Genomic DNA, 25,897 nt, shown 5'->3' on the forward strand with positions numbered 1-25,897 from the left:
TCCTTTGCTGGAGGGTCTGGTACAGCTTGTTACACCACAGGCCCCCTGGGTTTTTTCCCAGTATTCCGCCGGTCCAGTCCGAACCTGCTGTATCCGGTGACAATTTGTTACTGCTCTTCATTGCTTAATTTTTTTGTGGCTTTTGAGTAATTTACATATTCTGTTGGGCAGTTGCTAGAATTGAAACTGGAGCTGCATAACATCCCTAGCAAACCAGGCAGCAGTGAAGAAGATGGAAAATGATGGACCTCAAAAGAGGCTGAAAGGCATATTAGGGTGGATTATAATTAAAAACTGGGAAACAGTTGAAAAGTTGCTTAAAATATGTTTATACATGCTAAAAGTTTATTTGAATGTGAACTTCAATGTAGGTTAAATGCTAGAATTCATAGTCAAGACAATATCTGATATATTTGGGTTTCTATCAGTGTATTAGTGGTTGGCTGGATGCCTAAATGTCAACTCCCGTGCTTCCTCTATAGCTTTAGGGATCCCCCCTCCCCACCACTCTCCTTCCTGAGAGGCCCCACAATCATGGAGGGGTGGCCGGGGGACAGAGTCTGCTCCTCTATAGCTTTAACAAACCCCCCTCCCCACCACTCTCCTTTCTGAGAGACCCCAAGATCATGGAGGAGTGGCCGGGGGACAGGGTCTGCTCCTCTATAGCTTTAGGGATCCCCCCTCCCCACCACTCTCCTTCCTGAGAAACCCCATAATCATGGAGGAGTGGCCGGGGGACAGGGTCTGCTCCTCTATAGCTTTAACAAACCCCCCTCCCCACCACTCTCCTTTCTGAGAGACCCCAAGATCCATGGAGGAGTGGCCGGGGTACAGGGTCTGCTCTTCTATAGCTTTAGTGAATGCCCCTCCCCACCAATCTCATACCTGAGAGTTGGTGGGGGGGGGGAGGTCGGATGTAAAGAGTGGTCAAAGAGGGGGGACATGAGGGAAATGAGGGGCAGATGGAATGGAAGGGGCAGGTAGTGCTTGAATATTGCACTAGACCCCTCCAAAGGATTTTTTGCAAGGGGGCCTGGCACGGTCTAGGAACACCACTGGCCATTGCACAGTTCCCACACGGTTGTGGCGGTATAAAGTTGGCATGTCTGAGTATGTGGGGTGGGGAAAGATTGGGAACAAAATAATAGTAATAAATAAAAATAATAAAGTCAAACTATGAAGAATTGTGTCAAAGTTTTATTAAGGCCAATAACTGAGATGATGGTGCATGCAAGCAATTATCACCTTAGAACAAAGGCATCCAAATTTTTTAAGGAAAATTAATTGCATGAGAAACTCTTGGCAATTTTGTCACATTAATTGATGTCCTGCTATGTCCCTCAGCAGCAAGCATGCACTGCAAATGAGTTCTCTCTGATTAAATAGCCATTAAACAAGCAGTCCTACCTTTTTGGTTCTCTGACAATAGCGTTTCATGGAAAACTAATATAGCCTGCCATCTTCTGGTCATATGCCAGGATCTCAGTGCTGCTGTATATTGCGCTCTACTTTCTGTACTGCTGCACAAACTGCTTGTCCCTTCTTTTGTTTTAAAAAGACATCTTGATCAGTTGTACTGCCTGCTAAAATCTATTTTTCAGGATAATGGGTAAGGGGGGCACGGTTTTATTGGTGTTTATGCACACTTCTACTCCCATACATATTTAAAAAATGGTTACATTTTGTCATAATGAGAAATGGTCTGGGTCAGAAGAAACTTCCTAAAAAAAAATAAGGGTGCCCATTAAATAGGGGCACCTAGAGTCATTCTGCCAGTGGCCAGCCTCTAATCTGCCCCAATTCCCACTCTCTGCTCAAGGGATGGGTCAAGCCGACTGGGCACGTAAGGCAACCCAGCTGGCCACCTCACCCCTGCACCCTCCCCCCCCACATGTAAGTGCATGAAGAAGCATGCGCATATGCAGTGAAATTGCGGAGGGGGTCGCCACACTAGACAAGGAGCTGGGGCAAGAGAGCGCAGGGTAGGAAGGAGAGGTACCTGTCTGGCGCCCCCCCATCATTGGACCCTAGGCAGGTGCCTCTTCTGCCAACTACCTAGTTTCAACCCTTCTCTGCTCTTCCTCTATTTACTCAACACCTATATATCCCTGCATCTCTGCCTACCCCACATCCATTTACATCACAGCTTCACCTCCTTTACACTTTGGTCCCAGTCCATTTTGGAACCATCCCCTGCATCATTGGATGGTATTGAACTGTGCTAGACTTGCCCATCTCTGACCTCAGCAAAAAACAAACAGAGGGCGGGATGATGACATTTTGAGGCATTTATGTGACTTGTGGGGGTGAAGCCATGACATAAGAGGTGGTTATGGTCTAGATCAGTGCTGTCCAACTTCTGTGGCACCGAGGGCCAGAATTTTTCCGGCCTCCATGGTGGAGGGCAGATAATTGAAGCTAGTTTTGACCACTCCCCTTTTAAAACCACACCCACTTAAAACCACACCCATGTTATCGCATGACCATAGCCATATTAATGGTGGTAGTACAGCAAAAACCTGCCATACTCTGCCTGCCCTACCCTGCCTGTGTGTGCCATACTCTGCCTTCCCTACCCTGCCTGTGTGTGCCATACTCTGCCTTCCCTTCCCTGCCTGTGTGTGCCATACTCTGCCTGCCCTACCCTGCCTGTGTGTGCCATACTCTGCCTTCCCTACCCTGCCTGTGTGTGCCATACTCTGCCTTCCCTTCCCTGCCTGTGTGTGCCATACTCTGCCTTCCCTACTCTGCCTTCCCTTCCCTGCCTGTGTGTGCCATACTCTGCCTTCCCTACCCTGCCTGTGTGTATGGCATACAGGCAGCATAGGGCAAGCAGAGTATGGCACACACAGGCAGCCTACAGTGACAGAATGCTGCCACTGCTCCTACAGTCTGCACAATAACTATATATTAAAAAACTTTTTAATTGCAGTACCACCTCAGTATATGTTCTTTTTATAGTGTACAGGATTTATTTTTGGGTTTCTACTGCTCCTACAGTCTGTCTGAGCTGTGAACAGGTGAACAATGTGGGTGATTACAGCCTGAGCCTGAGGTGTGAACAATGCAGGGGATGAACAATGTAAGGATTAAAAGGTGTGAACAACACAGGGGATTACATTTTTAAACAATACAGGGGGTCTGAGGTGTTAACCATGCAGGGGGCCAGTACTGATACAATTTAAAGCTTACACAAAGGTAAGTTATCAAAGCAATTCTATACAACATTACCAGATCACAGACCAGTGATCGTCGGCGCCTCCTTCTCTCTTATGCCGCGGCAACAGGCACTACTATAAGGTTGCGCCTCGTCGCTGACGTGTGACGTCATACGCACGGGCACAACCTTATAAAAGGGCCCGTTTGCCGCTGTATAAGAGATAAGGAGCCGCTGGCGCTGGTGAAGACTTGGTATGTTGTTGCGCAGAGTGCGCACTCTGCTTAGGGAGCGGCGGTACTGCTATGAACCACTTTTGTAAATACATAGTAACATAGTAAGTTAGGTTGAAAAAAGACATACGTCCATCACGTTCAACCATAATGCCTATAAATAACCTGCCTAACTACTAGTTGATCCAGAGGAAGGCAAAAAAACCCCATCTGAAGCCTCTCTAATTTGCCGCAGAGGGGAAAAAATTCCTTCCTGACTCCAAGATGGCAATCGGACCAGTCCCTGGATCAACTTGTACTAAGAGCTATCTCCCATAACCCTGTATTCCCTCACTTGCTAAGAATCCATCCAGCCCCTTCTTAAAGCTATATAATGTATCAGCCAGCACGACTGATTCGGGGAGGGAATTCCACAACTTCACAGCTCTCACAGTAAAAAATCCTTTCCGAATATTTAAACGGAACCTCCCTTCTTCTAAACGGAGTGGGTGCCCTCGTGTCCGTTGGAAGGACCTACTGGTAAATAAAACATTAGAAAGGTTATTATATGATCCCTTTATATATTTATACATAGTTATCATGTCACCTCTTAAGCGCCTCTTCTCCAGTGTAAACAGACCCAACTTGGCCAGTCTTTCTTCATAACTGAGACTTTCCATACCCTTTACCAGCTTAGTTGCCCTTCTCTGGACCCTCTCTAACTCAATAATGTCCCATTTGAGCACTGGAGAGCAAAACTGAACAGCATATTCTAGATGGGGCCTTACCAGCGCTCTGTAAAGGGGAAGAATAACCCCCTCCTCCTGTGAATCTATACCCCTTTTTAATACAGCTCAAAACCTTGTTTGCCCTTGTAGCTGCTGCCTGGCATTGCTTGCTACAGCCAAGTTTATTATCTACAAGGACTCCAAGGTCCTTCTCCATTATGGATTTGCCTAGTGCAGTCCCATTAAGGGTATACGGGCTTGCATATTTTTACATCCCAGGTGCATGACCTTACATTTATCCACATTAAATCTCATCTGCCACTTAGCTGCCCAGATTGCCAGTTGGTCAAGATCTTGCTGCAGGGCTTAGTTCCACATTAGTAGTGTCCCGTGCTAGCACATCCAGAAACGCCCCCGATGCAGGCATGGTAAAATGCAGAAAAGTTAATGTTGTTGGATGGAGCACGCCAGGACTACTCCATCCAACAACATTAACTTTTCTGCAAGTTATCAAAGCAGCCAGACAGATGGGGGGCCACACAGAGGGGGGTCGTGGGCCGCCAGTTGCACAGCACTGGTCTGGATTATTGTTCAGGTTATAAAGGCTAAAACCTGAACAGCCCTAGAGAACCAAACTGTTTGGGTCAAAACTAAACAGGTGGCAATCCTAAACTGGACCAAAGGTAACAACCTTAGGAAAGGGGCTACTTCTTTGTGACTTTGCCTTAGCTTTGTCACTTTTTTTTTCAGTAGGACAGAGCCAAAACTCAGTGATCCCAACCAGTGGCTTGTGAGCAACATGTTACTCACCACCCCCTTTAATGATGCTCCCACTGGGCTTAAAGTAGGTTCCCATTTTTAATATAATTTTAATATTTCTGGCTTGGAGACAAGTATGGGAAGCACAGAGACACCGTTTTACTACAAGCAGAGCCGCCTGCAGGCTAGCGGTCTATATGGGACTACCAAATGGCCATTCACAGTCCTTATTTGGCATGTCCAAAGAACATTTCCATGCTTGTGTGGCTCACCAATACCTTTTACATGAGTGTGGCTCAAACGTAAAGAATGTTTTCGTGGCTTAGAGAAACATCCACTGACACCAGATAAAAGGCATCCAGGACTAATTACTTTATCCACTACGCAGACAGGGTCTTCCAAGAGAGGTGGTAATATGATTAATAGCTTTTGTGAAAGGTTATTAACAGATCCAACAGGATCCAGCCAATTGCCATTCAGTGGATGGGTGGTTCTGCCTTCTGAACTGTATATCGCATGGGCAGTATATTCTGGTAATCACCCTCTGTGCCATTTCCCTAAATCCCTTTTTTTTTTTTTCATTTATATACTCCATGCCTTTAATTTACATAAACATGCCATCTTCTGTTCCATACCCTATTTATCTCCCCCTTTCACCCCATTGTGTGATTTAGTACTCTATACACCCAGTATCATATACTAAGCATTATGCATTCATTCACTGCAGTGACAGAGACTTAGCCCAAAGATTATTCAGGGTGAAATTTGGGTAAAATGAGAAAGATTACAAACACAACTAGGGAGTAATGATTATTTGCTGTCCTAAAAACAGGAGAAGGGCCAATAATACTGAGATTTGAAGCAAGTGCTTACTTGGTATCCCTGAAACAATAGAAGTGAGATATTTACACCAATGTTTTTTTATTTCTGTAACAAGCTTTATATTATGTATGAGCTAGGCAGGGGGCACTAGTCAAAAGCTGCACCTCCAGTGGGGCTTGGACTGCAAACATCAGACAACCACTGCTGTAGTTTACATGGTGCCTGGCACTTAAAGGGTTGAATAGAGAAGCTACTGTCAGCAAGTGCTGTACTAATAGTTACACTGCTACAGTTCTGCTGTACCGTGCAGTAGTTATAGCAGTTATTGTGCTGTAACAGGGCAGCAAATAAGCTTTCACTCTGTTCTTAATTCTATCAAAATGTATTTATTTACCATAGCAAAACCCCCCCCCCCAAAAAAACCCCTTGTAAGGTTATATAACTCTTCACATACATGTAAAATGAAAGGAATTTTTAAACACAGATTCTTCAGATTTTATTTACAGATAAACATCCCTTTAGAGAGGATAATGCACATAAAACATGTAAAATATTCTTCTAGGAATTTTTTTTATGAAACCAAAAAATGCCTGTGAGGACAAACAGGGCGAACAGTAAACTGCTATGGGCCGGATACAAAGCAGCTATTTTACAAGACAAAAAACAAGTGAAGAAGAAAAGCCAATTTAGACAGCAGTCCCTCTTTCCAAGTTCTGTTTGATCTCCGCAGTGTATTTGCCATAAAATCTCTCTGCCTTCTTGTTGAATTTTGCATTCCTCTCATTAATGTAGTCAATATCAGCATCATCGTTGTATGCACGCCTGCGGCTGTATTTTTCACGTTTTTCAATCCTGGGAAAAACAGACTCATATGAAGTAATATGTATCACACATAACCTCAGCATGGTTCCAACTGAAATGGAGAAAATAACCAGTGCAGCTAGGGACCTAGGCCACATCCCATTCTGGTTTGTTGCACATAACACATTCCCGTTCAGAAGTTAGCCTGCACTTAATGGCAGTCTAGGAAAGACTTTAAAATAAAAGTGAAGCTTTAGTATGCCTTTAAATACACATTTTGCAGGTAATTGTGCAGAAATGCTATAAGCCTATGAATAAGGGCACTATGGAATGAAATCGGTATGGTGTTTTGTTTTTTTTTTTTTTTGCTATAAAGTATTCTTTTCATTGGAATTGTGACTGATGTCCATATCTGATTCTCTGCCAGTGGAGCCTAGGAGTCCCAGTGCACTTTATTCTAAAGCAGTAGTTTCAATATTGTGGGGCTGGCACCTTGGGAAAATTTGGAGCATTGGCAGGTGAATGCAACAGGAAGGCCAGTTAGGGTGAAATGTGTGAAGAATTTCTTATTTTCTCTCCTAGATAAACCTGAGAGTCCAGCTTGAAGTTAAAAGAGGGTGATATTTGGGGGTGTTTGATGCCCTTGCTATTCTTAAAATTATGCCTGAATAACTGATACACCAGTGTTTTCCTCTTGTCTGTAAAATGAGCTAAGTAGCACCAGCCTCAAGGGCCAGTTATGGTGAGATTGGGCATGAGGGCTTATTCGCTGACCTGGTTAATGTTGGAAATATAAAAACATGACCGTTACACTTTATGTTTTCCTATATCTGTAAACTTGTTGTTAGCTAAGGGGGGCCCTGACCAAAAGATAGACATCCGAGCCAGGCAACCACATTTATAAAGCTTTCTAAATTTCTTTAATCATTTTAGGAAAGCTTTATCTTTTTTTTTTTCAATAAGACATAAACAAGTCTTATACCACAAAGGAGAAGGAGGTGTAACTAATTGCTTGGGTGCCCCTATCTAATGTGGTTAGGCTAAGCATTAGGCAAAAACTAGGCAAAGGATAATGCACTGTTTACATTATAAATGGCAACCAACATGCATTCCTATCCACTTTACTAATACTTTTAGACAAACAAATATATGTATACATGTGTGTAGAAAACTTACTGTTTTTCAAGATCTGTGACCATTCTGTCAATCCCAGATTGGGAGGGTATGTGAGTACCATGGTACAAACTTTCCGACGTGGGATAGAACATTTCACCTCTTAAAAAAGATTTAAACCAAAGGAAAAAGATAAAGTGGCATGAATGAGTTAGTCTCTACTTCTTTCAGACATTTTTTTCATAATTTGTGTATTCAGCAGTACTGACAAGAATACAGGACATACAGGTTGTGATGGAAATCCATTATATCTGATCTTTAAATAAAAAATGGCAGTTATGTACACTTCCTTGGTTCTTTGTACCAGATTATATTCTCTCTCCCGCTTAACCCCACTATATAATAACCTCCACATCACATTTATACAGACTTTGCTACATGTCTTTGAACTTCCTTTTGAACATCTAAAGATATTCCGTGGAAGAAAAAACATGTAAGTCACCACTCGTTGCTCCTGGGACTTCAACTAGGCCTGGAACATTTATTGCATGCTTAGAATATTTTCCCTATGTTAAAATAACCCCTTCTCTACATAACTTTAAGGTTGCCATGCACCTGTGCAGAATAGAATGACAGTGGGGTAAAGTGAAGAAATAGTTAGATAAATAAGAGATTATGGGAATTGCTTTTTCATAATAAAAGTTGTGAAACATTTTCCTGTTTGTGAAAAAATATGCAACCAGACCTTTGATAAATCAGCTCCTAAGGGTAAAGACACACTTAACTATTAGTAGCAGCTACAGAAATAGACAATGTTGATCATTTACTGATAACTGTCTCTATGTGTGTTTTAGCAGAGGCAATTCTCAGTATTGTCTATGGCAGGGAATTTTATGGCATTAGGTAGCCCTGACAAGTAGCTGCTACTGAGTAGCTTTGTGTCTTTGCCCTTACACTCACAATTAGAAAGTCCATTCCATTACAACAGGTAAGATGTTTTCACCTTTTGTTATACAGTAATACAGTAGCAGTTGGGTCCTAGTTAAAAGGAAAGGTAATCTGCCGACTGTCACTTGTCAGCAGCTAATATAAAAAGCATGTTTATTTTTAAAACTAATCTGTCCCTTGCACACGTTTTGCAAAACAAACTTTTTTACTTACTAAAATTATGAGATCAAGAACTTCCCTATTTATTAGAAAGGTAAAAAAAGTCCCTTTCAAAAGGCACCATTAATACTGTCATTTATCTATAAGAAGCTAGATATGGTATTGGGGAGGGGAGACAAGCAATGAATCAAACAGTAAGAAAAAAGACTTACTGCTTCTGTTTCTCCATCTCGTATTCCTCCATATCTGGTTTAATTTGCTTTGTCAGCCTCTGATATTGGCGTAGCTGTGCTGCTGCATAATCTATCAAAAGAATTCATACAGACAGTAAGATGTAATAACAGGAAAAAATCTCCAAAATCAACTGCAATTATTGACTTAACATATAATAGCCTCACACTTGGGTTCTCTTTAGCTGAATCCATAAAATGTTAAATAAGAGAGTATGCCACTAAAGGCTACTGCACCTGTTATAAAAGCATTACCTCGGTGCCTGATAATGCAGCGATTCTATTGCTCCACTGAACCTGTTCATTCCCATTCTATTGTGTAGCCTAAAGAACTATTGGTAAGTTACCACTGGAGTGATTTACTCGCAGAGGCAAAACCTCACACAAATGTGCTTTGCAGGAAATTCTAAAGTAATTTAAAGGTTCCCCCAAATCACTAAAAAAATACAACCTATAACCAGAATTCTGTCCATTAATATACGTCTTGAAAAGAAGTTTAATATATCTACCAGAAATCCCTAACCCTAAGTGACATATTCCCTAACCAACTTACCCTAAGTGACATATTAACATCACTGGATTATTTAGCCACAACATATTGATATTTCATCAAAAACATTTTAGTTCCAGCTGACCATCACCACCCCTAAATAAATGCATTTGGACATGCCTCTTCGCATCACACCTAAAGCTTGTGTGTATATACAAGTATACCTGAAAATCCCAGGTCAGGATTTTTTCTCTTCTTTTTCCTCTCCCACCTTTCAGCATCTTCTGCGCTTATTTCCAATAGCTTTGCCCGCTCATAGTCAACACCATTAGCTGCACATTCCTGTAGAACACATAGAGCAGAGCTGAAGACGATACAACACATTAAATCATTGCAGGTGGTTATTATAGTCAATGTTGAGCTCCAAGTACGACCCAGTGCTCTAAATTGTCCACTAACTAATTAAACAATAAAGCAGATAATGTGCTACCACTAGTTAATAATACCACTAGCTAATAATGTGCTACCACAACCACTAAGGGCAGGCAATTTGAGGGGATAAAGTCATAAATGTTAAAGCACAGGGTTATCAAAATGTGTGCTTTTAGCAGAAATGAGATATAATACACCAGTTTTGGATCTTAGTGTTTTTATTATCTTAAACACACTAGAATTATTAAAGCAATAACTGTTCCATAGTTTTACCCTTTTCTTCTCTTCTTCTTTAAGCTCCCATTCTAATCGGGCTTTCCGTGCCTCCCAGTTACTCGGCAATTTTTGTCGTTTGTCTTCTTCTACTACTTCTTGGTGATTTAACTTTCGAGCCTCGTTCTGTAAGATATCAAAGCAGATCAAGGAATTTAAAAACATTGATCTATCTATATGAAACTTCATATATCCTTCAAACCGGGGTGCAAAACTGGATTGTTCAAAAGGCATAACAGGCCAGAACAGCTGGATATAACTGAATACAGCTGACATAATAAATTACAATCATGCTGATATTCTTTTAGGCTTATTTCAGGAATTACTTTAAGCCAAATGCAACCCAATTCAGTCAAACCACAAGGTCTGCCTAACTCACACCACCTTGTATTATGCAGAGCTTCTTCTACCCATCTGATCCTGAAATATATATTTTGTATCTGGATAATGTATTCCATACTATAATGTATAAAGATATTATAAGTCACAGAGGAGCAACACAACCATATAAAAGGATGATGGTGGAAATCAACCCCCAGAGATACTTTTGGAGGACCATTTTTTTATGGCTAGGAAGACTATAGTTACTAGCTGGATGTCTGCCATCACCCCATCACTAAGGCACTGGTTAGGCTCAATTAGTTCAATTCATGTCCTCTCGTCACCTAAAAATCAACATGGAAAAAACTGAGCTGGTCATCTTCCCACCTTCAAACTTTGTTTCCCTGCCTGACATCACAGCCTGCATGGAAAATATTACCCCAGTTCCACAAGCTCGCTGTCAAGGAGTCACTGCCAGAGAGACTACCAAAATTCTCATCCACGCCCTTGTCATATCTCACTTGGACTACTGCAACTCACTGCTCTGTGGGCTTCCCCTGTCTAAACTGACCCCAATCCATCATGAACAGTACCGCCAGACTCATACACCTCTCCTCTGCTCCACAAGTGCTGCCCCTCTCTGCCAATCCTTGCACTGGCTACCTGTCACATACAGGATTCAGTTCAAGATTCTTGTACTCACCTTCAAAGCACTCACTGGTGCCGCACCACTCTATTTAACCACCCTAATCCCCAAGTACACCCCCAAACGTAATCTTCGCTCTACACATGAACTCCTTCTCTCCTCCTCACTCATCACCTCCCCTCACTATCACCCCCTCTCACGATCAATTGATTGATCCTAGCCTTCCTTCTGTATAGGTAGGAGTCAGGCTAGGATTGATCAGTCGATCCTCGCATAGTGGATTCTTGCCCTGCATCGCTGTATCGCCTTATTTCAAATGACCGGAAGCCAAGTTTTAGCAGGTATTTTCTAATAAAGCATTCAAAATAATAAATGGTGTGCAGAATAGGGCAATTATTGGGGCAGGGTAGAATAGATTTTTTACTTCAAAACTTTTATAGTGTTACTTTTCCTTTAATTTCTATTTATGGCAAAGTAAAAACAGTACACTTTTCCCTTAGTTCAAGGTAAAATGGATACCTGACCCTTTACAACCCTTTGAGGCCTGGGACTCTGCATTTTTTTACACAGCAGCAAGCCAATTATTTGTCAGTGTGCCTGCCACTGTGTCATCTGCCAAGAAGATAATTAATAGAGAGCTAGACAAATAAACTCTTTTAACTGCATTTATCTGTATACAAATATTCAGATTCTAATTAAATACCTCGATGTCTATTTACTAGTGCATACAGCTATCACAGCTGGTAGGAGGAAATTCAAAGGGGAAACAAAACAGATCAGAGATCAGTGCCAGGGCAAATAACTGTAGCAGTTAAAGGCCAATTTCTTACCGTTTTCAAGTGCAGCTCTCGAAATTTTCTTAATCTTGCTTCTCTCTTTTGGGCAGCCAAATCCTCAGTGCTGGCTGGCGGAGACTCTGCCTTAGAGGAAACCTTTACAAATGACAGATTTGAATGATAAAATATACTTTTTTGTGTTCAGCAATGACCAGGCATCCCTATGTATTACACACACCAACCGTAAGTGGAAAGGCCAAAACAGGTTTAAAGAGCTACTAGCAGCAAAGAAATAACAAAGGGCTTTACATTTCTAAATACTAGTTAGAGCCGGTAACCGCGGAGGCAAGCATACAGGGCCCAATTTGGATAAAAGATAATGAATGCCACACATACAGAGGGTGACAAATGGAATATGTTTACAAAGGGAGTATATACTAGACCAACCAGTGGCTCGGGGACAACATGTTGCTCACAAGCCCCTTGGATGTTGCTCTCAGTGCCCCCAAACCAGGGAGTTATTTTTGAATTCCTGACTTGGGGGCAAGTTTTGGTTGAATAAAAACAAGATTTCCTACCTAATAAAGCCCCCTGTAAGCTGATAGTGTGCATAGAGGCCCCTAATAGCCAATCTTAGCCCTTATTTGGCACCTCCATGAACTTCAATGATGCTTGTGTTGCTCCCCAAGTGTTTTTCCATTTCCCCGTGGCTCACGAGTAAGAAAGGTTGGGGATCCCTTCCCTAGACCCTTGCTCGGCCTGCACAAAGGAGCAGTAAGCTAAACCCGCAATCTCAATACTGTGCCAGTAAGGCTGTCCCCCTGCTTTGGCTTCCAGGCCGTCACTAACAAAACAGAAAGCAAAGCGGCCTATGGTACAGCTCACAGTTAGGAGAAGAGGAGTTTAATTACATAGGAGCCCTCTAACCTGCGACTCCCTATATGTTGCTAAAGAACAACGCTTAACACTGCCGGAAAGAGTAAAAACCAGAGCCATATGAGCTAATTTCGCCTCCCGTTCAGGTTCCGATAGAAGCCCATGCACGGAGGGTCTTTTGAAGGAATGTTTATTTTCCGGCCCAAACACATGCCACAGTGTTGTTGCAGCGAACCCCATTAAATATCAGCACCCCTCGCTAATATGAATATCACATACCCCTGCCGTCTCGTTATCCTCTGTAACAGCTGCACTCGGTGACTTCATTTCAGTCGCCATGATTCCAACTCAAACTTCCGCCCTTACGCGCAAAATAAAAGCTTTCCTTCTGCCCACACTTGTGTGTGACGTATTTCCGCCAATCTGTAAACATCCTGAAGTTAGCAAAGACCGGGATTCCATAGCATGGCTGAGAAAGAGGAAGCGTGACGTTTGGTTGTTGCCTGGCAACGGATGATGCTAAGATGGCGACCGCAGTGAGTGTATTATTGTTTTATGTGTTAATTGCTTCCATTTGGACTATCCGCTTGATTCTGAAGGGCAGAGGCGCTACTGTCTGGCCAAGCCTTACAATTAAGCGATAAGCTAAAAACAAAAGGCGTGTCTACAAATATACAGGGGATAATAAGTCTAAAGAAACTAATGGTGATTAGGGTTAAGCCCCATACTGTACCCATCTTGGGGATAAGTCCTGTTGATAGTTATTATTATTCTAGCACCCTGTGCAAGCAGATGATTAAAGGAACAGTAACACCAAAAAATGAAAGAGCTTTAAAGTAATGAAAATATAATGCACTGTTGCCCTGCACTGGTACAGCTGGGGTGTTTGCCACAGTAACACTACTATAATTTATATAATAAGCTGCTGTGTAGCCACGGGGGCAGCCATTCAAGCTGGAAAGAAGGAGAAAAGGCACAGGTTACATAGCAGATAACAGATAAGTTCTGTAGAATACAATAGTGTTTTATCTGTTATCTGCTATGTGCCTGTGCCTTTTCTCCTTTAAATTGCTGCCCCCATGGCTACACAGCAGCTTATTTATATAAATTATAGTAGACTTTCTGAAGTAAACACACAACTTTTACCAGTGCAGGGCAGCAGCACATTATATTTTAGTTACTTTTATACACTTTCATTTTTTGGTGTTACTGTTCCTTTAAGTGTAGCCCACTTTTCCAACCAATAAACACAGTTCTAAAAAGTCCTGTATTATATCCTCCCCGATATAGTTTCTTATTGTTACTTTATATCTATGACTTGGAGCTGTCTGAGTGTTTGAATAGCCATACAGGTTGCACGAGAGGGAAAGATCGTTTCTCTAATAACGTTAAAGATATTAGATAAATGCAAAAAAAAAACTAATTTTGTAGGCAGTTATGAATAATATATGGTGCTGGTTTTTTTTGCTAAAATTGGATACTGTCTGCAAAAATGGCCCCTTTACGTAACATTTTGGGGTATATTTATCATGCTGTGTAAAAAGTGGAGTAAAAAATGACTGGTGATGTTGCACATAGCAGCCAATCAGATCTTCGCTTTGGTTTTCTAACTTTTGAAATCTAATTCAAAAGTTAGATTGGTTGCCCTGGGCAACATCACTGGTAATGCTTCTCTCCACTTTTTACACAGCATGATAAATATAGCCCTTTATGTGCCAGAATGTACATATACAGTAAGTGTGCTTTTAATAGGTGGAATATGTTTATGTAGTTAAAGAAAACATATTTAAATGTTTATGAGTATCCACAATTTGTTGTTGCAGGTAATTGAGGAACAACTGCGCAAGTGCGGCTACAAGAGAAACTTGGATGTGGCTGAGCTATATCTTGGCAGAAAGTAATTACTTGTGTGAGGCATTCGTAATGCATTCGTGCTGCAGTTTAGCTTATGCCATGAATATACACATTGCCCTTTTCTAGCACAGAACAGGGAGCTAGAGGAAGTGGGGCAGGGGTCTATTTATTTATTACACTTAAACAGCAAGAACAGTCCCTGTAATATTTTGAAAATACAGGGTTTTATAATTGTAATGGTCCTTTAATACATTCCTTGAATAACTCCCTTTAGCTTCTGCTGTCTGTATTACAGATTTCCCTGCAAAATAAATAATGCAAACAGGTTTAGCAATGCAAAACATACTCAGACATATATACCCTGCCAGGTACCAGGATGTATTTGGGGAAAAGAATACAAAAAAATATGATAATACAGTATTTCCTGTACTGTTTTCTTGTATGTTTCTCAAAACTGTGGAATATGTTGGTGTTTTATTATTCAATCTAAAAATAAACTAAAATTAATATCAGTAAGGCTAATGTCCCACGGAGCGAGTTAGACGCCCGCGATCTCTGTTACCACAGGCAACTAACCGCTCTGAAATGCCTTTCCACCGGCAACAAAGAGATTACAATACAGCAGATAAGGCAGCTTGTGATCAGCTAGCCTGGTAGCAGGGTTATATTTTCTATATAGGCATCCATGGGCACAGCAAATTCAGAAAGGCAGTGCTTGGGTACTGATAAAGAATAATAAATACTAAATACTTTCACACTATTCTAAAATCACTTAGCCAGCTGTTTAAATCTCCCACACATCAAGTTGTATATTGTATATGGGACCGGGGGGAGGATTTGCCTTAAGGCACCTGCAGTACAAATCGGGGCCTACCTTAGCCCACCATTGGGCAGTTGTGGCTGAATCTGGAGACAGAGCTAGGAAAGAGGGGATAGTACTGGAGTTTTTCAGCTTAAAAACCTAAAACTGTATTAGTGCATTAGGGGGGTAGGTTCAAAAATATATTTCAAGTGAGATTCATCTGGGATGAAAATAAAACTTATTAATATATCTTTTCACAGAGGGTTAAAGGAGGTAACAGATTTATCAAGGTTTCGGATGCTAAAGTTCTTGTGGCTCAATCACAATAAGGTAAAACACTAAATAGTTTAAGGTACAAGGTGTCAATACTCTCCTCTATAGTGGGGTACAGTTTTATTGCTGAGAATTATAAAAGCTCTTATAATAGTAATGGCCTCCCTCACAACAGTGTCTGGGGCTGAAACCTTCCTTCCTTCTTACTCCTGCTCCTCTTTTTCATCATCAGAGCCCCAAACAAGAAATCTAAAGCAGAATAACACACCAGTACCTATTTAATGTTCCTTTCCACAGAGAAACATTTTGTAAAACAGACTGAATGGGGTCATATAATCACATTTACATGTTAGTTAATATATTGGGATTTTAATAGTTAAATGTAATGAGCAAAATGTAGCAATTATCATTAAAATAATACAGAAGACAAATGTCAGATAAGAAACCTGAGGGGGGTAGAAATAGTTTGCAGAATCCATTGTAGCCAGCAGGTCCCTCCTAGGTTGTTGTTTCAAAGTCATTGTTTTTTTACATTTCAGATCACAAGAATTACATGTTTATCCAATAACTGGCAACTCTCAGAGTTGTACCTGAACAACAATGAAATCTGCGATATTACAGGTAATGGTGTAATAACTTGTTAAATTCATCTGTACGTTGCTCCTTATAAGCATAATGATACCGAGTAATGCTGATGCCACAAAGAAGCTCATCTGCTGTTATTTTTATTTATTGATGTAATAGTAAAAACTTATGTCATGATACTTACGACAGATAAAGAGTTTTTACCTTAATTAATTGTGTGTTTAATACTTTCCAGGCTGTCTGAAGCATTTAACCTCATTACACACATTGCTGCTGAACAATAACCGGCTTGCTAACCTGCAGGCAACTGCAACAGAGCTGAAAGGAATGACCAATCTTCAGATTCTAAGTAATCAGCCATTTATACATGTATTATTCAACTGTCTATTTTAGTGCAATTTTTGAAATATATTTTACTTTAATATTCATAAGTGAGGCATAGCTATGTCATTAATATAATAATGATTCAGTTGAGTTGAGTCCAGGCAGATGGTACTTGGCACTAAAGCTAGATCTGGCACCAAGGGGTTCATTTTTCTTTATACTGGGTTAGTGACAGAAGTCTAATGGTTAGTGCAAAGCTTTCCGTTCCTACAACTCACAAGGCTTTGGATGTGGAGGTGAACTTAAATATATGTCCCTCTTCTTTTTCTGTTATGTAGGGCATTGGACATAGGGGGTGCTATACCTGCCTCAAACCTACACAGAGAGGTGTCACTACTCAATATCACCCACACCTATCAGTTTTCTAATTAAAGGGATTCTACCATGATTTTTTTGGTCTGAATTGTTTACATAGCAAATAATTTAATTTATGGCAATGTGATGTGTAGGCGCCATCTCAGTGCATTGTGCCTGAGCTTTCAGAAGGAGCCAGCGCTACACATTAGAACTGCTTTCAGATATTGTTTCTCCTACTCCCATGTAAGTGGAGGAATCCCAAGCCGGACTTGGATTTCTTACTATTGAGTGCTAGTCTGATATCTACTGGGAGCTGCTATCTTGTTCCCTTCCCATTGTTCTGCTGCTTGCAGCTTCGCAGTAAAGTGTGACTGAAGTTTATCAGCACAGGTCACATGTGGCACCCTGGGAAATGAAGAATATGGCTAACACCATGTGAAGTTTCAAAATTAAATATAAATAAATCTGCTTGTGTTTTTGAAAAAAAGATTTCAAGCCCATAGTACAGGGATAAGGGGGTGGAGGTTCGGTTTTTTTTGCAACCTCAGTGTTATTTTAGGAAGAGCCCGGACCTGATCTAATCAGGGTCATATCATGAAAGTACTGTTTATTACAGTATCCAACAATATTTCTCTTCACACAGCTGTCAGTCTGGAACTCAACTGCTATAGTTTGTTTAAGAATCACTGTAGTAATATATACATGATAAACCAACCAGTAAAGCTCATAAAAAGGCGGATCTGGTAGCTTGGCCAAGATGACAAGTGGTGAACCATTTTGGCTTTGACAATTTGGCTAATTCAAATGTTTAACAATCACATGACCATATGGGGGGTGCAGTGGGATTTTCCACCCAACCCCAGTATCCAAATAAACCTTATTAAAACATCCATTGGAAAGGCGATTGATCTGTGATGTTGGAAACCAGTGTCTGCCCTTGTAACTCAAGCAGAGCACAATAATATAAAATAAATGTTTTTTGAACTACATGTTGCTCTGCTGCTGTAAATAACAAAAGCTCACAGTGTCTTAAACCTTTTAAAATATCTGTATTTTGGTTCAGCTTGTTAATTTCAAGTATTTTGTTTAAATCCTTTGCTATCTCATTTTCACGTAGGCTTATTTAATAACCCACTGGCCCAAGAGTCAAGTTATCGTCCATACATAATCCACTACATTCCTTCTGTTCAACGCCTTGACCGGCAAAGTAAGTGAATAACAAAATTTGTTTAAAACAAAGCTAGCTGAACTTGAATTGTTTGCTGCATGTAAGTCTGCAATACGAAGAACTTATGTGTTTCCCAAACTAAAACCAGATTTCTCTTTTATTGGCCTTATTTCTATATTCCGAAATATGTGATACAGAACAGCTACAAATTAAGACTGATTAGTAAAATTAGAAACCCAGAAATATGCTGTCTGCGTGCTCTGGTTTCTGTTGTTTAAACTTGTGTGGCACGATATTTACATCTGTGTCTTCAAGCAAACAATACCACCAGGGAGAAGTTTCCAGTGACCAAAATATGTATAAATGTTCCTAATTCTCAGCTCGAATACAGACACATATATAATTAAACATGCCGAAATAAAATCCCCAGAGTTGTGTTTTTGGCAACAGTCTTTGACTAAAATTTGAAAGTGAACCTCAGCCACAGGAGGTATATATATCCTTCTCATAGTTTAAAGACCTGTTTCCTACAAACACCCCAGATACAACCTATAGCACTATATGCTAAGAACGAGCCCCTCATTTTAAGCCATTGCTTAAAAAAGATATATTGTGTGAAAATCATGAATGTGCCAGTGCATTATGCTCCTCTAAATATAAAAGGAATGTGCTGAGAAAAGTGTTTAAGGTTGATTTTTTGAAATTTTCCACAAAAAAACCTATTCGCCCCTCTCATCTTTTGCACTTCCTGCTGCCTCCTTTCCCAGTCTATGTAGGGGAGCCTGTGGAACTCAGCACACTGCACTGTAGGAAAGGAACCAATCAGCTAGATGGACCTGACGGGGAACTGAAACCTGTCTTCGCTTTTGTGACTGCAGGGCTGTGATTGGCTACCCTCCTTCTACTGTGCTTCTGGCAGGGACCGTTAGGACACGCCACCCTTCATTTGAAACATGGACAGGGACCTTAGCAGATCTGTAGGGAGTTACAATAAAGGGGCCATTTTTAAAGATAATAATCATTTTTAGCCCAGAGTGAAACCAGCATGATATATTATTCATTGTTGCCTACAAGATTGGAGGGATTTTAAATTAATCTATATGTCTCATTTAAAGGAGCAGTTCAGTGTAAAAATGAAACTGGGTAAAATAAAAAATGTTTTCAATATAGTTAGTTAGGCAAAAATGTAACCTATAAAGCCTGGAGTGGGCAGATGTCTAACATAATGGCCGTAACACTACTTCCTCCTTTACAGCTCTCTAAGCTGTATGTAGTCAGTAACCAATCAGTTACTTGAGTGGGGGGGGCATATGGGACATAACTGTTCAGTTAGTTTGCAATTGAATCTGACCTGCATACTCAACTAACTCAAACTAACTGAACAGTTATGTCCCATGTGCCCCACCTAAAGTCACTGAAAGCAGAAAATAGAGTTCTGGCTATTATATTATTTTTTTTTTCAGTGAAATGACACCAAAGACAAGGAACTTTGTAGTGTTCCAAGAATAAAAACCACACGTCTATAATAAATGGCACATTCCAAACCCTGGTTTCAGTCAAATTGAGATTCTGTGGCGTCAGAAAACTGATCTGCACAATGATCATCTGAATGACAAGGCAGCCCTGCCCTATTTTTAGGGGGCATGGTCAGGGAATAATGGGGCATGGCAAAAACAAAAAATACTTTGTCACACCCTGGATTTATTTAAAAAATACAAAAAACTTACACAATTAAAATAATTTACACATTTTAAATAATCGTTGTGACACCAGAGAGGGTTGTCTTTCTTTTTCCTCTTTTTTTAATATGTCACATTAAAAAGGCTAATTGTGATTTTCTACCATTTTAAAATAAAAATGTCACAGTGGTTAGCATTCCAGCCTTGCACACTGGCATCTTAGGTTCACCTCCAGCCATGGCACTATCCACAATCAGTTTTCAATTAGTAGATTGTTGTCTCTTATAGCTTTGCCCTTTGCAATTAGTTTCTTCGGCTTGATCATGTTGTTACCAAACCTAAAGTAGCTAAAGTAGATATCAATCTACAATATGGCTTCCAGTCTCAGACAAACATTTTTTTCTTGTAGAAGTTGTACAAAAAGAAAGAGACAATGCATTTAAAATATTTAATCCAGAAAGAACAGCAGTTATACAGTCATTAGGATTTGGAAGAAGAACAGACTCTGTACTTGCTACTAAAAGCACATCCAAATCGTCTCTTCGGAAATCAGTACCAAGCTCAGGTATGTAAATATTTAATAAACTCAGCCTTCTTATGCCAGCTGCCTCCTATAAAGGAGTTCTTCATCTTCAGTGCCTAAAGCTTTTTAAACCACCATCAATGCTCTCACTGTAAAAAACTACTTTTTATACCTATTATATTTGTTTATGAAGATTTTCATTCATCCAGGTCATGGTATATCTAGTATAATTAAATTTAAAGCAACTGGACTTGTTAAGTAAATCAACCCACTCACACGGATCAATATCTGTTGTTCGATTCCCACCATCTGCTGGAACACAAACTGGGTGTCATTAGAACTCTACACCACAGGGCGGAAAGTGTGACAACGGATACAGAGTCCGAGGACAAGGAATGTAAACATCTCAGAGGAGCACTGAAAGCTTGTGGCTACCCAGACTGGGCCTTTGTCAAAACAAGAGCAACTAAGCCCAACAGGAACACCAAAAGGAATAACCGTCCTGAGGCAGAGAGAAGGCGCAATATAGTCATCCCATATGTAGCAGGAGTGTCAGAGAAACTCAGGAGAATTTTCAACAAACACCACATCCCTGTGTTTTTCAAACCTAGCAACACACTGAGACAAAAACTTGTACACCCAAAGGATCCAACACCAAAGGAAAAACAAAGCAATGTTGTATACGCAGTCCAGTGTAGCGAGGAGTGCACAGACCTTTACATTGGTGAGACAAAGCAACTGCTCTCCAAGTGAATGGCTCAGCATAGGTGGGCGAACACTACAGGCCAGGACTCTGCTGTATTTCTACACCTAAAAGACAAGGGACACTCTTCTGAAAATAGCAACGTCCAAATTTTGGACAAAGAAGACCGCTGGTTTGAAAGAGGTGTAAAAGAGGCCATTCATGTCAAAGTGGAGAAACCATCCCTTAACAGAGGCGGGGGACTTCGACACCATCTGTCTGCTACATACAATGCTGTTCTAACATCTGTACCCCGGCAGTTTCAGAACTCTTCACACATCCATTCATGCAACTCTAACAAGTAACACCTGCTTTGAAGAGTTGCATGATACTTTGGTAATCCTTTCAAAGTAACTCCACAGCATTCACACCTCTGTGAGTTTCAGATGTCACCTTTCTGAAGAGTTACAAAGTGCCATTGTGATTGGATTAGTGGAAGAGTATATATGCTGAGGACTTCCCATACCAGTCAGTTGAACTGAAGAAGCTGCTCGGATGAGTAGTGAAACGTCTTCAATGATTACTTAACAAGTCCAGTTGCTTTAAATTTATTTATACTAGATATTATATTTGTTCTTTTCCTGTCTCTCTTCTGAAGGGATGGGAGTGGCCTATTTTGAACATGACACACTGAGAACTTACTATTTGCTTACATCACACCCAGGCTTTGCCCTTACTATTTTTCCTATTGGATCAATTCATTGGTTGCTTGTGCACACTAACCAGTTGCATAAACTTAAAGGCGATTGGTTATCACTTTGAAAATAGACAATAAATTCCCAGTTGACCACTGTGACTACAATGTAGCAAAAACTCAATAAATGTAGTAGAGCTCCATGACATGAAAAATTCACTATGATTAAATCATTTTGACTTGTTTAGAGATTTGCAGTGTAAACACACGATATCATGATACCCATGTATATGAGTTACATACAGTTCTTTGCCCTCGCACTTGCGTCAAATACTCAGCAAAAAAGTAAACAAAAGATTTACAAAAGAAAATATTCCTAAATCTCAAATGTCCCTTCTTGCTTCCCCTGTACAATCACTGTACTAATCCTTTCTAAATCAGAAAGAATCCTTGTTTCAGGTTTTACTTTGTACTTTCCGTGCAGCTCCCTCTTCTCTCTTCATTAACAAATGAAATCCGAAAGCTTAGAGTCTCTGAGCATGCTGAAATGTTGAAGGAATACTGATAAATGTTAGTATCAACTTTAGTCATTGGTGCCTCTTACTACATACAATCTATGCTATGATGAGTTAACACAATATCCTTGCATTGCAGGAAATGATGGCTCAGTTGATAGGTAAGTCATAAACGTGATCCTATTGGATTTCTTTAGTGTTCTACACCAGTAAACATGATAGAAGTACTCTATTTTCTCACAGACAACAGGTGATGGTTCCCTAGAAAAAATAACACCCAATTAACATTCCTTTTGTCTGAGGGGAACTAAAGCTGTGAGTCTGGGAAAGGAATAATAATTATGAAAATGTAATATTTACTCAGAAAAAAAAAATTCATTCATCACATTTTCTTAAAACAAAATGTTTTACACAGAAAAATCCAAAATGACATGCAGATGTTAGACATTTTAGCATGTTGATTTGACTGTAGCAATAACTTCTCACAAGAACATTCTCCCAATACCCCAATACATAATGTCATTTATGAAAACTGGGAGGTAACTAAGCTCATTACCATTAGCTTATGGCACAGGGTGGCAGATTTATAACTTACTTAAGACTTTAACTATGTAACAAGGTTAGCCATTTGCCTCACTGGGGGTGCCTAACATATTGCCAACCCTTCCTCTTTCTTCTGTATCATGGTATCCCCTAGAGACAGTTATGGGAAGGTACCCCCTTGCCCACACAAGTCAAAAGTTTTAGGTATACCAGTTCTAAGCACTTCTTCAACTAAATATATAACTATCTGGGTGCTGGGGTCACTGACCCCCTGCCAAACAAAATAAGGGGGGAACCTGAAAATGACTTGATTTATTTAGACATTTAACTATACCTTTTAACACACTGAAATTGTTTGTTAATCTGAAAATGCATATGATTGTGCATCAAAATGGCATTATGATTGGAAGAGTTCTTAATGGAATGCAAAAGCTCTTCTTTTATTTTAGGAAGAACCCAGATGCACTAGAAGTTCTGTTGCTAAGAACATACCAACGGTCCCTTATGCAGTATTCACTACTAGATTGGACTAAAATCCCATCCGCAAGACAAAAACGCACAGGAGAGCAACCATTGGATAAACCTCAGTTACTGACATTGAAGTTCCGCTGATTTGGAGCAACATTCTATTCTTTATTATAACGAAGGCAAGGCACTAACTGCTGTTCCTTCTCCATGGCATCATGTGCGCGGTGTTATTTAAGTTGTCCTGTCACGGTGCTATGCTTTTGTTTGTCTTCATTAGGTTCTGCTGCACATATGGATAACTTACCACAGCAGAAACAAGGGATTCAGTTTAATAAAGGAAATGTTCCAGAGCCTGTTGTTTCTAAATATAAAATATCACATTTCCATAGTCTATTATTACATACCCATAGATAATTGTTTTAAAATGCCCAGAAAAACATGAGATTATGTAATTCTATAAAGTGGGCTAAATGTATCCTCATATTTTTCCTCATATTTGTGCCTTTCTGAAGGGCCACTAGACACAAAAATAAGATACTTGCAGAATGCTCCAGGAAAATAGTGCTCACTTGGTTTTATGGTATCTCTGTACAGATGAGCAAACGCAGGGGACTATAGTCACAGTCAGCTAGGCACGTCCCTAGTAAAATAACACCACATGCCTGAATCACTTTTGAACAAAGGTCTATGGAAGTTGTGGTTTGAGAAAGACAGAAGGCTTTGGCAATTCTAAAACTACCCCGAGAGTGGGTAACACCTATAATAGAACACAAGGGCAAGTACATGTAATTATATAGCCAGGCTCATTATTATTCATTTCATTATTCAACTAATGAAAGGAAAAAAATGACAACTTTGTTTTTTTATTGCGTCAGTCCAGCAGATGGCACCCTTATCCTTCACTCCAGAGAGGTCGGAAATTCATGAACGTGAGCTTATGGTTAGGAATTTATTTTATACAAAGGAAAATTTATGAACAAAAGCATAGAGCTACAAAGACTGTGAAACGGTCATACTGAGATAACCAAATCAAATTTAAATGACATTGCAAATTGAAAATATATGTTGTATTTAAACAAAAGCCACCCAATTCCTTAATTTTTTTCTTATATTTTGAAAATGGGAACCTTTCTGGAAGGTTATGTGGTTAATGTTTGTGACAGTTTTGATCTACAAGTTGACAAGCTACTGGTAGATATATTGGTAGATCACAATGTACTGTAACATTTGGGCACAATCGGATACATTTAAATTCAAGGTATACAAACCAAAAGGTTTATATAAGTAGTTATAGCAAACAAGGAAAAGTTCTGCTCACCACAACATCTTAAATCATTAGGCTGCGGTACAATGAGGCTGTGACCACAAAATTCATATAGACAACAACAAGAGATCCTCTGTACTCACCCATTATTAATATACTGTACATAGGACATTAAGACATTCTGTGCATTAAGGTACCAAGAAACTCCCACCCCTTTAAACAAAACAGGGATTGTTTGTCCATATATTACAATATATTCAAGCTGGCCCTTTTATTGGCTCCACTGGGATCACCCGACTGTAGCTGGGCAGGGTGGGAGCTACAACATGGAGCTGGCCACTGCCCCTGTATAAACTATAGCAAAGGGAAAGTTGTGCTCACCACTAAATTTAAAACCATTAGGCAGGGGTGCAATGAGGATGTGGATCATTACAGAGCAAGTATTTATATATTGTTTCTGGTGTGCTGTATATTGACACTGCTGTACAGAGGGTCTGGTTTAACATCGCTCATCTTATTTAGAGTCTGGTCGAGCAAAAGCTTGTGTTCGTTTTGGCAGAGGAGTAAGTGAATTGGGCACTAGCTGTAAGTTAGTGGAATGTAATTCCAGCTACAGCCAATTGTAAATTAAAGGGCAAGGAAAGGCAAAGTCACTTGGTGGTGCCAAAATGTTAGGCACCCCCAAGTGACTTTAACCACTTACCTCGTACCCCGGGCTGGTGCCTCTGTACGGAGAGAACAGCACCAGCCCGGGGCACCTGTAGCGAGCGCTTCCGGCTTTGTTCTTGGAACGACTAAGGACAGGCGCATGCGCAGTAGAGTGAAAAGCCGACTTCTCTGTTAAAGTTCCACTATTCACTCTACTGCGCGTGCGTGCGCGAGCGAACCCGGAAGTAGGAAGCGCTACAGGTTCCCCAGGCTGGTGCTGTTCTCTCCTAACAGGGGCACCAGCCCAGGGTAGAAGGTAAGCGATTAAAATGACTTGGGGGTGCCTAACATTTTGGCACCCCCAAGTGACTTTGCCTTTCTTTCACATCACAGATTTTGGCAGTTTTGTGATGTGATTTAGTTGGACCAAGTAAATTCATCTAACAAATGACAATCTCACTTATTAATCTTTGAGGACCAGATAATCTGATCGTACTACGTGACTATGGCGATCTGAATGTACAGCCAATTTTCTTGTGATTCGACCTAACCTGTTTTAAATTAAAAATTGCATGGCGGTACAATTTGCAGTTGCATCCCAATTCATTAGCATCCCAGCTAGTTGTGGGGTTGGTGCTCATGCCATAGACAAAGTAGATGAGTTTATACCCAGGGTGTAAGCAGGCACTCACAGATCCCACTCACATATAAAGGTGGCCACACACGTGGCGATTTGCGACCAATGGTCGCACGAAAGATCGTTAAATCCGCCACT

General features: G+C 40.4%; 2 protein-coding genes across 5 annotated transcripts; one reads left to right on the plus strand and one right to left on the minus strand.

The window, feature by feature from the left end:
- Positions 1–6,044: 6,044 nt before the first annotated feature.
- syf2 (SYF2 pre-mRNA splicing factor) lies at positions 6,045–13,078 on the minus strand. Of its 2 annotated transcripts, none has more exons than NM_001037263.1 (7): positions 13,023–13,078; positions 11,922–12,023; positions 10,125–10,250; positions 9,644–9,761; positions 8,912–9,002; positions 7,656–7,754; positions 6,045–6,530 (listed from the first exon to the last, which is right to left on the minus strand). In NM_001037263.1, exons 1-7 carry the CDS (start codon positions 13,068–13,070, stop codon positions 6,365–6,367), a joined length of 750 nt encoding a protein of 249 aa, NP_001032340.1. In that variant the 5' UTR covers positions 13,071–13,078; the 3' UTR covers positions 6,045–6,364. The 2 variants fall into 2 exon arrangements, with proteins under 2 accessions (NP_001032340.1, XP_017950121.1); XM_018094632.2 differs by lacking the exon at positions 13,023–13,078 and adding an exon at positions 12,795–12,903 and having other exon boundaries at positions 6,147–6,530.
- A 96-nt stretch (positions 13,079–13,174) lies between these two features.
- lrrc72 (leucine rich repeat containing 72) lies at positions 13,175–24,295 on the plus strand. Of its 3 annotated transcripts, none has more exons than XM_002933304.4 (9): positions 13,175–13,279; positions 14,567–14,640; positions 15,660–15,729; positions 16,212–16,293; positions 16,493–16,606; positions 18,056–18,145; positions 20,195–20,350; positions 22,339–22,360; positions 23,192–24,295. In XM_002933304.4, the coding sequence occupies exons 1-9, from the start codon at positions 13,268–13,270 to the stop codon at positions 23,352–23,354; spliced, it is 783 nt and encodes a 260-aa protein (XP_002933350.2). In that variant the 5' UTR covers positions 13,175–13,267; the 3' UTR covers positions 23,355–24,295. The 3 variants fall into 3 exon arrangements, with proteins under 3 accessions (XP_002933350.2, XP_031759847.1, XP_031759846.1); XM_031903987.1 differs by having other exon boundaries at positions 23,175–23,313; XM_031903986.1 differs by lacking the exon at positions 13,175–13,279 and having other exon boundaries at positions 14,567–14,652.
- The last annotated feature ends 1,602 nt before the right edge of the window (positions 24,296–25,897 follow it).

Source organism: Xenopus tropicalis, chromosome 6 (genome assembly GCF_000004195.4).
Source record: "Xenopus tropicalis strain Nigerian chromosome 6, UCB_Xtro_10.0, whole genome shotgun sequence".
NCBI classification, from domain to species: Eukaryota; Metazoa; Chordata; class Amphibia; order Anura; family Pipidae; genus Xenopus; species Xenopus tropicalis.

Excerpts from the sequence above, each read along its gene's own strand:
- syf2 (XM_018094632.2), bottom strand. The coding sequence starts at position 12,863 with ATGGCTCTGGTTTTTACTCTTTCCGGCAGTGTTAAGCGTTGTTCTTTA. Across the intron at positions 7,755-8,911 it reads GAGATGGAGAAACAGAAGCA|AGGTGAAATGTTCTATCCCA; the intron begins GTAAGTCTTTTT and ends ATCTTTTTTAAG. Across the intron at positions 6,531-7,655 it reads GTCACAGATCTTGAAAAACA|GATTGAAAAACGTGAAAAAT; the intron begins GTAAGTTTTCTA and ends TGTTTTTCCCAG.
- lrrc72 (XM_002933304.4), top strand. Across the intron at positions 16,294-16,492 it reads TGAAATCTGCGATATTACAG|GCTGTCTGAAGCATTTAACC; the intron begins GTAATGGTGTAA and ends AATACTTTCCAG. Across the intron at positions 20,351-22,338 it reads GAAATCAGTACCAAGCTCAG|GAAATGATGGCTCAGTTGAT; the intron begins GTATGTAAATAT and ends CTTGCATTGCAG.